The sequence below is a fragment of the Amphibalanus amphitrite genome, unplaced genomic scaffold (genome assembly GCF_019059575.1).
Source record: "Amphibalanus amphitrite isolate SeventyFive unplaced genomic scaffold, NRLGWU_Aamphi_draft 000043F_arrow, whole genome shotgun sequence".
Taxonomy (NCBI): domain Eukaryota; kingdom Metazoa; phylum Arthropoda; class Thecostraca; order Balanomorpha; family Balanidae; genus Amphibalanus; species Amphibalanus amphitrite.
This window is the reverse complement of record NW_024881539.1, coordinates 1013437-1028033: the sequence shown is the minus strand read 5'-3', so window position 1 is coordinate 1028033 and position 14597 is coordinate 1013437. Positions and strand designations below refer to the sequence as shown.

General features: G+C 49.8%; 1 protein-coding gene across 1 annotated transcript; it reads left to right on the top strand.

Annotated features, from left to right (window-relative positions):
- The first annotated feature begins 290 nt into the window (after positions 1 to 290).
- LOC122377360 (probable acyl-CoA dehydrogenase 6) lies at positions 291 to 13042 on the top strand. The gene is made up of 9 exons (XM_043357292.1): positions 291 to 632; positions 1158 to 1278; positions 2639 to 2768; positions 3007 to 3121; positions 3426 to 3585; positions 3884 to 4023; positions 4350 to 4545; positions 6009 to 6136; positions 12534 to 13042. The coding sequence occupies exons 1-9, from the start codon at positions 465 to 467 to the stop codon at positions 12651 to 12653; spliced, it is 1278 nt and encodes a 425-aa protein (XP_043213227.1). The 5' UTR covers positions 291 to 464; the 3' UTR covers positions 12654 to 13042.
- Positions 13043 to 14597: the final 1555 nt, after the last annotated feature.

Sequence of the window (14597 nt, the reverse complement as noted above, 5' to 3'; positions counted from 1 at the left end):
TTTATAGCCACCGTGGACAAGATTCTTCAAGATAACCATGCGGATACGTCAGTGCTGCGTTGACGGTCCGAGCCAAGGCCATATGATGTAACCGATTATTGACGGTCCGATCAATCTTGAGGAATTTTGGGTCCGATAGAACTTTTCTGGGGTAGTAGCAAGATCCCTTGGGTAGTACTAGATTCCTTTACTACTCTGAAGTAGGTGTGACGTTTTCCTTCGGATATGGTAGCGCTGCTTCCTACCTTATTTGTAGACATCTAAGGCGTGTTCAAGACAAAACTGGCGCTAAGGATTTCTCAGGGAACTTTTGCATATCAATATCAATGTGAGATGTGGGATGTTTAATAACAGGGCGTAGCTTACTTTGTATTTATCGAAAATTTATCTGCCTGGCTCTAGACTGGGCTCTGGGCCATCCTTTTGTTGCCTGGCTGTAACGTTTTGCTATAAAAAACATCGACATGATGTTGGTGAGACCTGGCATAAACAAATGCATCAGTGGATTTGGTGGACGGGCTTTGACAAAAGAAACCAAAAAGTGTTTTTCTTTGAATTCCTGCCATTTCAAAGTAAGCGCATGTCCAGTATATGGGGAAGACCACAAAGAAATCCAGAATACACTGAAGAAGGTGAGATCCATAGTCGATAGATGTTGATGTTAAGTACTTTTGAAAAATGCTGTCTCAGTCTGCTTTGATTTTGATATCCTTTGCGGCTCACAGTCAATCAATTTATCCCCTCAATCATGATGGTTATTTTAGTTTATGTTAGTTTATTTTAGTTTATGTTGGGTCGAAATTTTATTGTTTTTGATTTTGAACATTTAAAAACAATTTTTTGTTACCTATAATTGATGAGAAATGTGCTAAACTGCTAAGGATCTGAACTGAAGACTGCAGTCTTATTTATTTAGCATGTTGTTTGTTTAACATGTTAAATAAATTGCACCTTAATCATAACTATTAGGTAGCTAAAGATGTGAATGCTTCAAACTGTTTATTTCTGGTGTGTTTATTCTTTGCTTTGATACTTTGTTTGAATCTCATATGCATTTGCTTGGGTACTTTTTTCAAACCAATAAGGAAAAACTGTCTGTGATTAGTTGTTTGCATAATGCAATCTTACTCCATTCACTGATTTTTTATTTTCTTCAGATTATAGATCAAGATATCAATCCACATGTTGACCAGTGGGAAGCTGATGGAGCATTTCCTGCCAAAGAAGTTTTTAAGAAGCTTGGCAATGCTGGTCTACTGGGAATAACTAAACCAACTGGTGAGGAGTAGAACATGACATGATCACATCCAATGTCAATTTACATGATCATATGGCATAATTATGAATACAGCAGGAGCCATTTGGCTATTGTCTGCTTTATCTTTTCATTCACGCATAGTTCCTGTTGCCTGTTGAACATCTCAACCTGAACCAAAGCTATCAAGCACTCAAATTTCAAAATATCTTTTAGAACATCCATTTGTATCAACTGACTCTCTTGTGAAAGGAAATCATGAGCCCTTGTCTCCAATCAGTCTTAGAAGTACACACTTGTGCCAGACAATGTAAATCATTTTCCTGTTGCAAAGGGATACCTACCTAGTACCTACCTTCTCTTTAGGAGACCTGTCACACAGAGTCTTATACAGGGTGATAAAAAATGGAACCCCTAACTTAAAATGTCTGTAAGTTAGAAAATTTTCACTTTATTGACAAATTGCAAACACCATTAGAAAGAGCGTTCCATTCTCTATAAAACCAAGTTGATTGAACTTAATTATTACTATAAATATTGCCCTAGACATATGCCTATAAAATTTGTGTCACGAAACTCATGAAACGGTTTTGAACATTATGCGCAAATCAGTGATTGACGGTTTGCTGTTCTGACCATGTCGCTTGTTGGAGGTTCATGAATAAAAATAGTTCATTCACGTGCTATTGTAAGAAAAGGAAAGGTGACGGCCTGCTGGGACCAGTTGTCCCATAGACTGCTGGCCTTCGCAGTCGGAGCTGTCCCCAAGCAACTGCAGGCCTGCGTGACGGCCCACGGAGCTCGCGTTGAGCACATGCTGGAATGAACAGCGGAAGCTAGGACGCGTGTACCTGTTCTACTGTGTGCTTCTGTGTAAACTTGTATGTGATAAAATTGAATTTGGATGTGGTGTTATTCGCAAAAAGACAACAGCTAGAGTGCTAACGGATTTCAGCGCATTGTTAACATTTGGTGATTTCGTTTCACTCAGTTTTCTGACGCTCATTCCAAAAGCTAATAGTGTGCCAATGCTTTACAACGTACCTGCACCAATTTGACGTGATTTTATAGAGGATTTAATGCTCTTTCTAATGGTGTTCACAATTTGTCAATTAAGTGGATACTTTCGGACTTATAGACATTTTAAGTTAGGGGTTCCAAATTTTTTGGATCACCCTGTATAGCCCAGCTGTCATTTACAGATTTACCAAAACAGTATTCTTGCCCGGAAGTTCTGTGTGATTCTTATTAGCTTGTTCCTGCTTCAGAGGAAGCTCGATGTCGCATGCCAACACAGTTGACAGTACACATGCAGTATGTTTTCTGTACTGCTGCCTACCGTGCCTAGTTGGTGCATAATTCGATCCACTTGCTGTTCCGCAGAGTATGGCGGCTCTGCTCTGGACTTCTCCTACAGTGTGGCTGCCAACGAGCAGCTCGGAGCGGTGCACTGCGGAGCCGTACCGATGGCCATTGCTGTCCAGACGGACATGTCGACTCCGGCGCTGGCCAGGTGAGACATGGAGGGCTGTCTGGGGGCTGCTGAGTTTTCAGATTTGATGACTGCGCTGGTCCTGATCCAACATATGTCAAGTAGTCACGTGAACCTTGTCTGGTTAGGGCCGTGATCGCTGGGAGGTGTACCCCCTCTCATTCCAAGCCCCATCTCCTTCAATGATAAGTTGTACGACTACGCTCTCACGTGAGTCACATCAATGACCCTCAAACGTGTCCTTCTGTCGTGTCGGCAGGGTGGGCAATGACCGCCTGAAGAGGGAGTTTCTGGCCCCGTCCATTGCCGGTGATCGGGTGTCCTGCCTGGGTGTCAGCGAGCCGGGCGCCGGCTCCGACGTGGCTTCCATCAAGGTGGGCTCAGTTCAGATGTGATTTCAGGGAACATGATGATAATATCGAGAAGTTGGAGATATGACCACATGTTAGTATGGAGTAGCCTGTAACCGGTTGATTGTCTGATCGGTGAATCACGTCCAGATATGCCGATGACCTACTACCGAGACAGCAGAGCATACTGAAGCCGGCTGTTCCTTTACGTGTGTTCTTAGCCCAACACCCACTCACTAACCATTGGAGAGTAGTCGTTTGGCCCTTCACGAGTATCGGCGACTGTGTAAAAGTGTATGACCCTCTCCTTACCGCTGATCGTCGTCAGACGCGAGCCGAGCGGAAGGGAGACGACCTGATCATCAACGGCCAGAAGATGTGGATCACAAACGGCTGCCAGGCTGACTGGATCTGCCTGCTGGCAAACACCAGCGCCGGGCCGCCACACCGCAGCAAGTCGCTTATGTGCGTGCCCATGGACACCAAAGGTGGGTTGGGTGGCCGTTGAGACTTTAAACGCTTCTGTGGGCGACGATGAAGGTAGTCACAGAAGCTGACTCGTAGGTATCTCGTATGTTATGCGCGCTAAGAGATCCTGAAGAGGGTGATTGAAAGGGAAGGATGCAAGGGAAATGGCCTGTGTAACAGTGTGTGCGCGTGTGACTGAAGATACAACATGCTCTTTCCCCTGTTGTTGCAATTGTAATGTCATCCGTGTGCCTTTGCTCTCTCTACGCGGATATTGGAACATGGGTATGACGAAGTCTATCCCCTGTGGCTTACCAGGCATCACCATCGCCAAGCGTATCGACAAGATGGGTATGCGCAGCTCGGACACGGCGCAAATCTTCTTCGAGGACGTGCGGGTTCCGGCCGACAACATTATCGGCGAGGAAGGCATGGGCTTCACCTACCAAATGCAGCAGGTGAGACACGTAAACGGCTTTCCGCCATCGATAGACGTGGGACGAGGTGAAGGACAGGATGAAGAACACGAACATATCCTGGCCAAATCATATTGTTCCGCTGAGCAACTAGCCAATGAAGTACTACCGAGACTACCGACATTCAATTAGCTCCTAACTGTGATTTGGATGCATATGGCGCTGGGGGTTCTGCGCTTTTGTGTGTAAGTTTGTTTTACTCATACTCAGTCCATGTCTGCTTGGCACATGTCATGTAACTAGTTTGGTCGTACCGATGATGTGTGTCTACTGTTCAGTACCATTACCCATATGCCCTGCGTATTCAGTTCCAGGAGGAGCGTATGGCCGGTATCGCGCTGAGCTTGGCGCCGATGGACCTCATCATCAACCAGACGATCGAGTACGCCCGCCAGCGGCAGGCGTTCGGCCGCTCCATCCTGGACAACCAGGTGGTCCACTTCACGCTGGCCGAGCTGCAAACGGAGGTGGAGCTGCTGCGGTCGCTGCTCTATCGCGCCGTCGGTGGGTAATCGGGCACTGCGGGCTGTCTTCCTCCATCTACTAGTGGAGGGGGTTTAGGCTGCCGGCCCATGACCGTCCCCGTCCCTTCACAAGGAACTGTTTTCCCTTGCGGTCACTCAGCTCTACCGCGCTGTCGGTAGGGTGAATGGGTACTGCCGGGGCTGTCCCTGTCATTCTTTCTACTAATGTGCTATGCAGTTTACACTCGAGGCCGTCCCCGTCCCTCTACATGGGACTGTTCCCCCGTGAGCTCGCTGTTTTACGGAGCCGTCGGTGGGTGAACGACACTGCGGGTTGTGTGCGTCAGTCTCGAAGGGATAATGCTCCTCGGGACTTCCACATGTCTCTATCAGACACTGTTAATTGTTTACCCCGTGGGGTCCTCGGCGCGTTACAGGGTGTCCCGAAATTGATTGCGCCTACATCCCATCGCATTCATAATAAAACAAAAAATGATCGGTACTTGGTTTATTTACCGATGCATCCTCCCCTTAGTCGAATGCTCTCCCTCATGGGCTCAGGCATCCCGCACACCAGATTGTCCAGCGTCTCGGCGCTGATACCACGGTAAACCCCGTGCCTGAGATGTCAGAAGCGATTTTCAGCAAGACAGCGCGCCAGTGCACAACGCGGCCAAGGCTCAGCAGTGGTGCCGCGACAACCTCCAAGGGTTCTGGGAGAAGGGCGTATGGCTCGGCAACAGCCCTGACTGATCTCCCATTGAAAATATCTGGGCTATCGTGCAGGGCGAGCTGGACAAGAGGGAGCCGCCCACCTCCGAGAAGGCGCTGGTCAGCAATCTGTAGAACGCTTGGCGTCAGATCAGCGCCGAGACGCTGGACAATCTGGTGTGCGGGATGCCTGAGCGCATGAGGGAGTGCATTCGACTAAGGGGAGGATGCATCGGTAAATAAACCAAGTACCCACCATGTTTTGTTTTATTATGAATGAGATGGGATGAAGGCGCAATCAATTTCGGGACACCCTGTACATGAGGATGTTTGTGGGTGACTCGAATCTCGGGCCGTCCCCTTCCTTCTATCAGGGTACCTTATGCTCGTGATGGCCGGTAAGTTTATGAATGCTGCTTTACCAATACAGTGTTGAATCTATGCATCAGTGGTGATACGAGTATTTTCCGTATTCGTGCGCTAGCAGTATTATCTGTATGCATTTATCGAATGAGTCACCATTTGATCCTAGACTGATTGGAGAAATTATGTATTTCTCCGTTTGACGAATCGCTAGGCTCTGCCTTGTGTGCCTTGTAACTATGATCTCCGTCTTGTGTACTTACGTGGTTTCAGAGGTGTTTCCTTAATTGGGCGTGCTATGCAGTTAAGTTGGGTCAGCGAGCTTTCAGATGCTTCTCTGCCACTCTTCGGGCCAGCTGAGTTTACTACATTTGTATTTCTTTCTATTTCATTTCTATGACATATTGTCCTGCCGTCGGTTGTTTTCAGAGTCGTACGTGGCCGGTCAGGACGTCACTGAACTGGTCTCCATGGGCAAACTGAAGTCGGGCCGTCTGGTGCGCGAGGTCTCCGACAAGTGCCTCCAGTTCTGGGGCGGAATGGGATTCACAAATGAGGTGAGAGCAGCTCTCGTGGTTTGGAAGTCAAACGCGTCTCAGAATTAGAAAGCAAGCATATGGAATGTGGTGCATTAGGTTCCCTTTTATCCTGTTGTTTCAACGTTGCAGCTGATAACATCGTAGTCTTCTGTCGCCATTGCTAGTAAATTCTGTTCCTTGTTCGTTTTCCTTCCGTTTCAAAGTCGCTTTTTTCTACCTACTTTCTACTTATTTCATCCCCTTCTCCGCTCGGAACAGACGTGACCTACCGTACAGGGAATGGAATTGAAGCGTCTGGTGGGTCGTTACTGCATCATGCCACCAGCTGCGGCTGTTGGGGTATCAGTGACTCAATACGACGAATGTGTTGCGTACTGCAACAGTGTACGTACTGTACAGGGAGAGTTAGTTCTATGGCGATAGCATATTAGTTTATTGTAAAAATCGACATCTTACAAAACACTAAAATCCACCATGAACAATAATTTTCTCTCTCGTCTTTTACATGATCACTTTGTTACACTGATCTTGATTTTATTGATCCTCGCGCAGAGGCACATGAATCTGGCATTGCAGTCCTCTGATGGACGTGCGCATCTAAATGAAACATGATTGAATGAATGAATCAATGAGAATGAATGATGCTCGAGCCGTCCTCAACATCCCGGCCTCCTCGAGCCTTGTCTCGAGATAATTGGGAGGACGACGAGTTTCCGCACCGGTCGATGGAGATGTCCGTGCATGGTCCGTACCCGTGCCGATCGGACCGCCCCATCTCGACCCGTCATCACTTCTTCAACTATGCCTTTCGGCCATAGCCCTCGTGGATGGCGTTCATCTGCCACGATGACCACGTCACCGATTTTCACATTCCGCGTGCTGTTCAGCCACTTCGATCGCCTGCTTATAGCTGGTAAGTATTCGCGCATCCAGCGACGCCAGAAGTGGTCCGCCAGTGTTTGTGCGTACCGCCACCTCTTCCTCAAGTCGCCGTCCTGCTCTTCCGTTCCAACAGGGTATGACGCTGTCGCTCTTCCGATGAGAAAATGGAACGGTGTCAGAACGTCATCATCTGCTGGGTCCACTGAAACGTGAGTCAAGGGCGTTGAGTTCATGATCTTTTCCACTTCGCAGAGGAGTGTCATCAGCACTTCATATCTCGGCCTCTGCTCCTTTAGGATGAGTCTTAGGGTTTCCTTCACCGTGCGGATTCCTCTCTCCCAGACACCGCCGGCCTCCGGATCAGCGGGGGGAGAAAAGTGCCAAGTGATCTTGCTCACTGTTAGCTTTTCTCTCATCCTGTTCTGGTCTAGGCTCTCAATGCATTTTCTGAGTTCCTTTTCTGCGGCTCGAAGATTCGTTCCATTATCGGACCACAGCTCTCTCACGTTTCCACGCCTGGCCTGAAATCTTGAGATCGCCATAAGAGTCGCCTCTGTGTCGAGGCTGTCTGTCAGCTCCAGGTGGGTCGCCTTTGTCGCCATGCATCTGAAGAAAATGCCCCACAACTTCACCGTGGACCTACCCCTTGTTGAAAGGATTGGACCGAAATAATCTACCGCAGTAGAGGCGAATGGACCATCCAGCATAGTCACGCGTGACCTCGGCAGTTGTCCCATCTGTGCTGACTGAGGCTGAGCCTTTCGGTTTTTACAGACTTGGCAGTGTTTCACCACAGAGCGGATTGCTGACCGCGCGTGCGGTATCCAGCAGCGCTGCCTCAGCTCTGCGAGAACAGCTTCATTAGCCCGATGACCCATCCGCTCATGTAGATGTTGTATCAGCAGCTGAACGTACCGGTGACGACGATCCAGTATTGGAGGCTGCTTTGCGCTGGGGCTCAGTGATTGAGCATGCTTCATCCTCGTGTCCACACAGAGCAGACCGTTGACCAGGATCGGTGACAAACCCGCGATCGTGCTCTTCGGATCAGCTGGCAGCCCGGCTCGTAAGTCCTTCAGCTCTTGCGAGTAGTGTTCTTCCTGAACTGACTTCATCCATAAGTGTTCTGCTTCAGTCAACTCTTCTACCGAGAATTCGCCTGATTCTCCGTCTCGCCGGCTTGTCAACCAGCGTCTCATTGTCGCTACAGCGCGCACAGCCACTGTCCACCGAGAGAACCGGTCTGGATCGGGTAGAACTGAGGCAGTGGTGGCGGCGAGTGACGGCACTGTCGCCAGTACTGTTTTGGTCTCTGGATCATCTTTTAGGATCACATCAGGTTCGACATGATCGCTACAAGGCCACTCTGTCTCTGGAAGCCACAAGAAGTCAGGGCCGCGCGCCCAGCTACTTTCCGGCCTCAGGTCATGAAGACTCTGACCGCGCGATGCGGCGTCCGCTGGGTTTAGCGCAGTGGGAACGTATCGCCAGTCCTCCGGCCTCGTGACGTCATGGATCTCAGCTATCCGGTTGCTGACAAACACGTGATATCTTCGCCTGCTGGACTGAATCCACGCAAGAACATTCTTTGAGTCTGACCAGCACAGAGTAGATTTGATCACCACTCGTGCCTCTTTCTTCACGCAGGAGATCATTCTGGTGAGCAGCACCGCAGCTTGAAGCTCCAACCTGGGGATAGAAAGTCTTTTGGTGGGGGCTAGCTTTGCTCGAGCTCCCACAAAGCTGACGTGGACTTCGCCATCTACTTCCCACCGGTAGAAGAGGACTGCGGCGAATCCTCTCTCACTAGCGTCGCAAAATCCGTGCAAGTCCACCTCCTTGATCAGATGCCCCTGAAAGACATGCCTGGGTAGCTGTACATCACAGATTCTTCGCAGCTCCTGGGTCCACCTCTGCCACTCTGCGTTGATGTCAGATGGGATACCATCATCCCAGTCGAGCTTGTAATCCCAGAGCTGTTGAAGCACCAGCCGGCCTCGAAGATGCCAGCCAGCCAAGAAGCCGATCGGGTCATACACAGACATGACGGTCTTCAGAATGAGGCGCTTCGTTGGGGATTCTGGCGGCTCATGAGCTCGATATGTGAGAATGTCCTGTCCAGGTTTCCAGACGACGCCTAGAGCTCGGTGACATTCTTCATCATTGAGCGTGATGTCCTCATCATTCCGTTGCTCAGGCTGGAGTTGGCTGAGAACTGCGTGTGAATTGGAAGCCCAAGGACCCAGCTCAAAGCCTCCCCGACTGAGGACTGTTGTCAGCTTGTTGATGAGCGTAGCTGCTTCATCTTCATTGTCCGTCCCAGTGATCACGTCGTCAACATACGTGTCTTCCATTGCTGCTCTTGCCACCACAGAGTCGCCATCTCCAAAGTCTTCTACTGTTCGCCTGAAGCAGTAGTTAGCCACGCTGGGTGAACATGTTGCACCGAATATGAGCACTGGTGACTCATAAACATCAAACTCGCCGGTGCGTCGTGAGCCACGCCATAGGAAACGTAGGCTCGGGCGGTCTTTTACGTCCATGCTGACCTGGCTAAACATAGCCACCACGTCCGATGTGACAGCGACTGCCTTCTCCCGCCAACGCTGCAGGATGCCACTCAGCGAGTTCATCAGGTCAGGTCCTTGCATCAATGCATCGTTTAAGCTCATTCCGTGGCTTTTTGCTGCGGCGTCTAGAACCAGACGCACTTTTTTTCGGCTTGTTCTGGTTCCTAACGGCCATGAGAGGTAAGTACCAGGTGTTGTCTGGCTCTTGTGACGCCTCCTCCACAGTCAGTTTACGGAAGTGACCGTTACGCAGCATCTTCTGCAGTTTCGCCTCTGTCAGATCTGCCAAGCCGGTGGGGTTGTCTCCAGAGAGCTTGTCTCTGTCCAGGCGTCTCTCGAATGCCAACGCTCTCTTTTCAGCCATTTGACGGCTCGGAGGAAACTTTTCACCTCGATCCCTTCTCAGCAGGGGTGCTACCCAACGCTCCCCGTTGTGGTAGACTTGGGATTTGAGAATCTCTTCAGATTTTCGATCCTCTGGGCTGCGAGGGGTATCGTACTGATACTTGCAGCCGAATGCTTCCGTCTCCCAGTTAGCTTTGACCAAGCTCTCCAGGGAAGGACTCTCCTGAGCGATCCGATGAACCTGCCACGCGGCTCTGGAGTCTTCGGTGTCTAGCACGCGCCCTGTGAGTGTCCATCCCAGCCTAGTCTTCTGCAGAATAGGACCGTTCTTGGAAGGACGCCGAAGTGACTGTGAAGCAATCAGCTCCGCGTGGTCGATCCCGATTAGGAGCTGTGGTTCTTCGCCAACGTGTGGAAGATCCTTCACTTCAGCGTACCTCTCTCGAAGTTTTGTCGTTCCGAGCGCTTCCTTTTCGAGAGGTAACGACGTCATCGTGTAGACGTCTGTCAGCGAGTAGGTATCTCCCGTCGTTACGTTCGAGATATTCACGTCAATGAGTGACGACTTAAGCTTCGTGACGCCCGTCAAAGTCTTCATCGTGAGATTGCGTGGACGCTGGTGCAGTCCAAGTTCTTCAGCCACCTTCTGGGAGATCAGCGTAAGAGAGCTCCCTTCGTCCAAGTAAGCGAGACAGAGCTTCTTACCTGCCGGCCCGCTCAGTTCGACCGGCACAGTTTTCATCAGCACGAGGCACGGCTGCGAGGCTGCTGACATTACTCCGCTGGTGTCCGGTCTTGTGACGTCATCATGAAGGAGGACATGATGCTCCTCTGAGCAACCAGTCTTGCCGCATGGCCGCTGGCGACGGCACGCTGATGTCTGGTGACCCGTACTGAGGCACCAAACGCAAGCTTTCGACCTTTTCACCCATGCACGCCTGTCAGCTACAGAGAGTTGCTTAAACTGGTCACAACTTGCGATCCAGTGGTCTTCAGAGCAGAAGTAGCATTCTACCTTCCGCGCCTTTGGTTTTCCCCGACCGGCTTCCCGGCGCACCTTCTCTACGGAATCAGACGTGGCGAATATCGGATGACGTTTGGTTTTTGTAGCGCCACTGCTGGTTCTGGGAACACTGAACTGCCGGTCCCTTACGTGACTGCAGAGGAAATCATAGAAGATTTGGCAGGTCAGCTGGCTCCCGGATTCCATTCTTGCCCTGGCATAGCCACCCCAGGCGAGCTGACTCTCCGGAGGGAGCTTCTCGGCCAGTGACGATATGGCCCGATAGTTATCCAGTTCTGCCTGGTATCCAATGGCCTGCAGCACAGACATAGTGTTGTGCACTTCGCTGCAAAACACACTCAGACTTTCCACGTCTCCGTTCCGAATTTTCGGCCCGCTCAGGAGCTTCTCCGTCACTGACTGGGTTATGATGAACCGGTTACCAAATCTGACCTCCAGCGTCTCGAGAACGTCATTCAGGGAGCCGCCTGAGAGGAGTGTGCCATGAACGGCATCGAAGGCAGGGCCTTTCAGCTTGTCCTGGAGATGCTGTAGAATCTGAAGATCCGTGAAGTTTCCACTGCTCCTCGCCTCTTCAACTTGGCGCTGGAAAAAGGGATACCTTTCCGGCTGTCCACAGAACACAGTAAATGCGAGTTTCGGCGTCTCCTTGAGAAAGATGCACTGGGTGCCGGAGCCCATTCGCAAACTTGCATTGTCACCATATTCCATTCGTTCATACGGTGTATGGCGAGAACTTCTTGCATCGTCCTCTATTTGGGATAGATCAGGACCAGCGATTGACAAGTCATGATTGTCACTGATGCCATGCACAAATTCCGCGGCCTTCTTCTCCCGTAGTCGCTTAAGAGAGAGCTGACTTTCCTGTACTAGGAGCTCGAGTCGTTTCTCCTCTTCTTCATAGTTTCTACGAAGAGACGATGACGAATCTGCAGCTGACACCGTGAGCCAGCTGCTAGATCTCGGCATAGGCGTCGGCGTCGGTCTTGCGCTCAATGATCGTCTTGGTGCCGGAACCGGCCTCCTTGAAGTATCCATGTCAATCGGATGATGCAACTCACTTTTACTACATCAACTTTACGTTAATTAAAACTGTTTCCGTTGGTTCAGCTAATAATCAATTAAAATCTTATCTCTATTGAAGGCATTGCGAACTGCAACACCATAGCAAGGCAAAGATTATCGCCAAATTATTATGCAAATTACGCAAAATTATTGTTCATCAATGTTGCGTACTGCAACAGTGTACGTACTGTACAGGGAGAGTTAGTTCTATGGCGATAGCATATTAGTTTATTGTAAAAATCGACATCTTACAAAACACTAAAATCCACCATGAACAATAATTTTCTCTCTCGTCTTTTACATGATCACTTTGTTACACTGATCTTGATTTTATTGATCCTCGCGCAGAGGCACATGAATCTGGCATTGCAGTCCTCTGATGGACGTGCGCATCTAAATGAAACATGATTGAATGAATGAATCAATGAGAATGAATGATGCTCGAGCCGTCCTCAACAGAATGCGACGATCACTTGACCTGGCCTGACCTGACCTGACCTGACCTGACCTGACCCGCCCCGCCCTCCAGGTGCTGGTGAGTCGGATGTATCGCGACCTGCGTCTGCTCTCGATCGGAGCTGGCGCAGACGAAGTCATGCTCGGCATCATCTGCAAGTTCATGGGCACGCTGCCAGCGCCGGCCCGGTAGGTGGCCGTTGCCGGCGCTATCAGTTCCCGCTCAGACCGCTAGATCGCAGGCTAGTAGTCTCGCCCCTCGCTGTATCGTGGGCTGAGAAGCAGCGGATGTGAACGGAAAACGCATCTCGCTTGAGGTGCAATGGGTGCTTTTGGGGTATTTGGTGTTTCTGCACTGGTACCTGACAATTATCAATGCAATATGTGGCCGATTTTGGTGCTGATATGCAGAAGAAGTAGCATATCGTTGATGCACCTCGTGGAAATGTTATTAGTGTCAGCACGAATATGTCGGGACGGACTGAACTAACTGATTGTGAAGAGCCACTATTTGATATGCTTATACAATGTGCATTGCAGATCGTGAGTAACGTGAAACATAAATATATTTGTCGTTATACATTGTTGTCATTCAGATACAACCTCCTGAATCCTAACCGTGCACTGGCGCTTTCCTGGCTGTAGCTCAATTAACTGATGTCGCTTGCGACGCATATATTTCTAAATCTAGGTGAAATGGAAGAATAAGAAATAACAAATCATTCGAATACTGGGTAAAGATATTTATTTAGACGCGTAATGTGGTTCACTTCACACTTGGCTTTTACATCATACTTGGTTGCTAATTTGTAATGAATGAAGTTTGAATGCATGCTTATTATTGATTGTATTACATCATACTTGTTTGCTAATTTGTAATGAATGAAATGTAGGTTAAACGCATGCTGATAATTGATTGTAGTATGCATCCACGAACTTACAGATTGTAGGTATTGGTTGTATTTAATAATATAGAATAGACCTCTGTATAGTGTATATAGTCTGTTATAATGTGTTACCTGTTTAATTTGGCCCTCAGTTAACTAGCGAGTAGCCAATCAGTCATGAGTTAATTAGTTGCAACCAGTCACTCATTAATTAAAAAGCACTGATGCATTGCTTCTATTCTGATCAGCACTGGCGTATGCTCAAGGTCAATCGCTGAGCATTTTTGCTCCGCCGAGAGTCAGAAAAGGTAACGTCACTGCCTGTGGTGAACTGCCTCGAGGCACGCTCGGTAATAAACTAGGATATTGTATTTGTTGCGAGTAGAGTAACAGAGTTGATGCACGAGGCGTAAAAAATGGGCTACATGCCTTCGACTTCTGTCGAGTATTCTGGTTCCGACTTCGGCTCCTATTAAGGCTCCCTCACGGCTTTGCCAGGTTAGTTGATTGCGTAAAAATTGTTTTGAAGATCCGTGCAGCCGTGGAGACGGCTCCAGCACCACTCCGCCGCCCCATGGACCGCAGGAAACGGCTCTTAAGTCCAACTTTGCCGCTCCCATGGGCAGCTGTGTGGAATGCTCCTTAGCTCCGACTCTGCCGTTTCTATGGACAACATAGGAAACAGTTCTTGCCCTACTCCGCCGCCGCCATGGGCAACAGTGGAGACGACTCTTTGATGACTCCACTCTGCTACCCCATGGACACCAGACTTCTCTAGCCCATTGACAGACACTCGTACCGCTCCCATGGACAGACACTCGCACCGCTCCCATGGACAGACACTCGCACCGCTCCCATGGACAGACACTCGCACCGCTCCCATGGACAGACACTCGCACCGCTCCCATGGACAGACGCCCGTACCGCTCCCATGGACAGACACTCGTACCGCTCTCATGGACAGACACTCCACACCTCGCTCCCCCGGCAGCCAGATGGTTGCTGCGCCGCACCAGCGGCTCGGACACGCCCGATTGGCACCCCAGTCGGCGGCCGCTTCTGCCGCTATGAATTTCAATCTTCAAACGGGGGTGATTTATGCAAATCATGGGCGTGCGCAGGGGAGGTGGGTGACGGCCTGTCAGCCGGAGACCGCCTACTGGGCCAGCACGGCTGGGGAACGGAGCTGGCTTGCAGGCACCTGATGAACAGTGACTGGGCGTTGGAGCTGCCGGCAGCTGATGGACAGA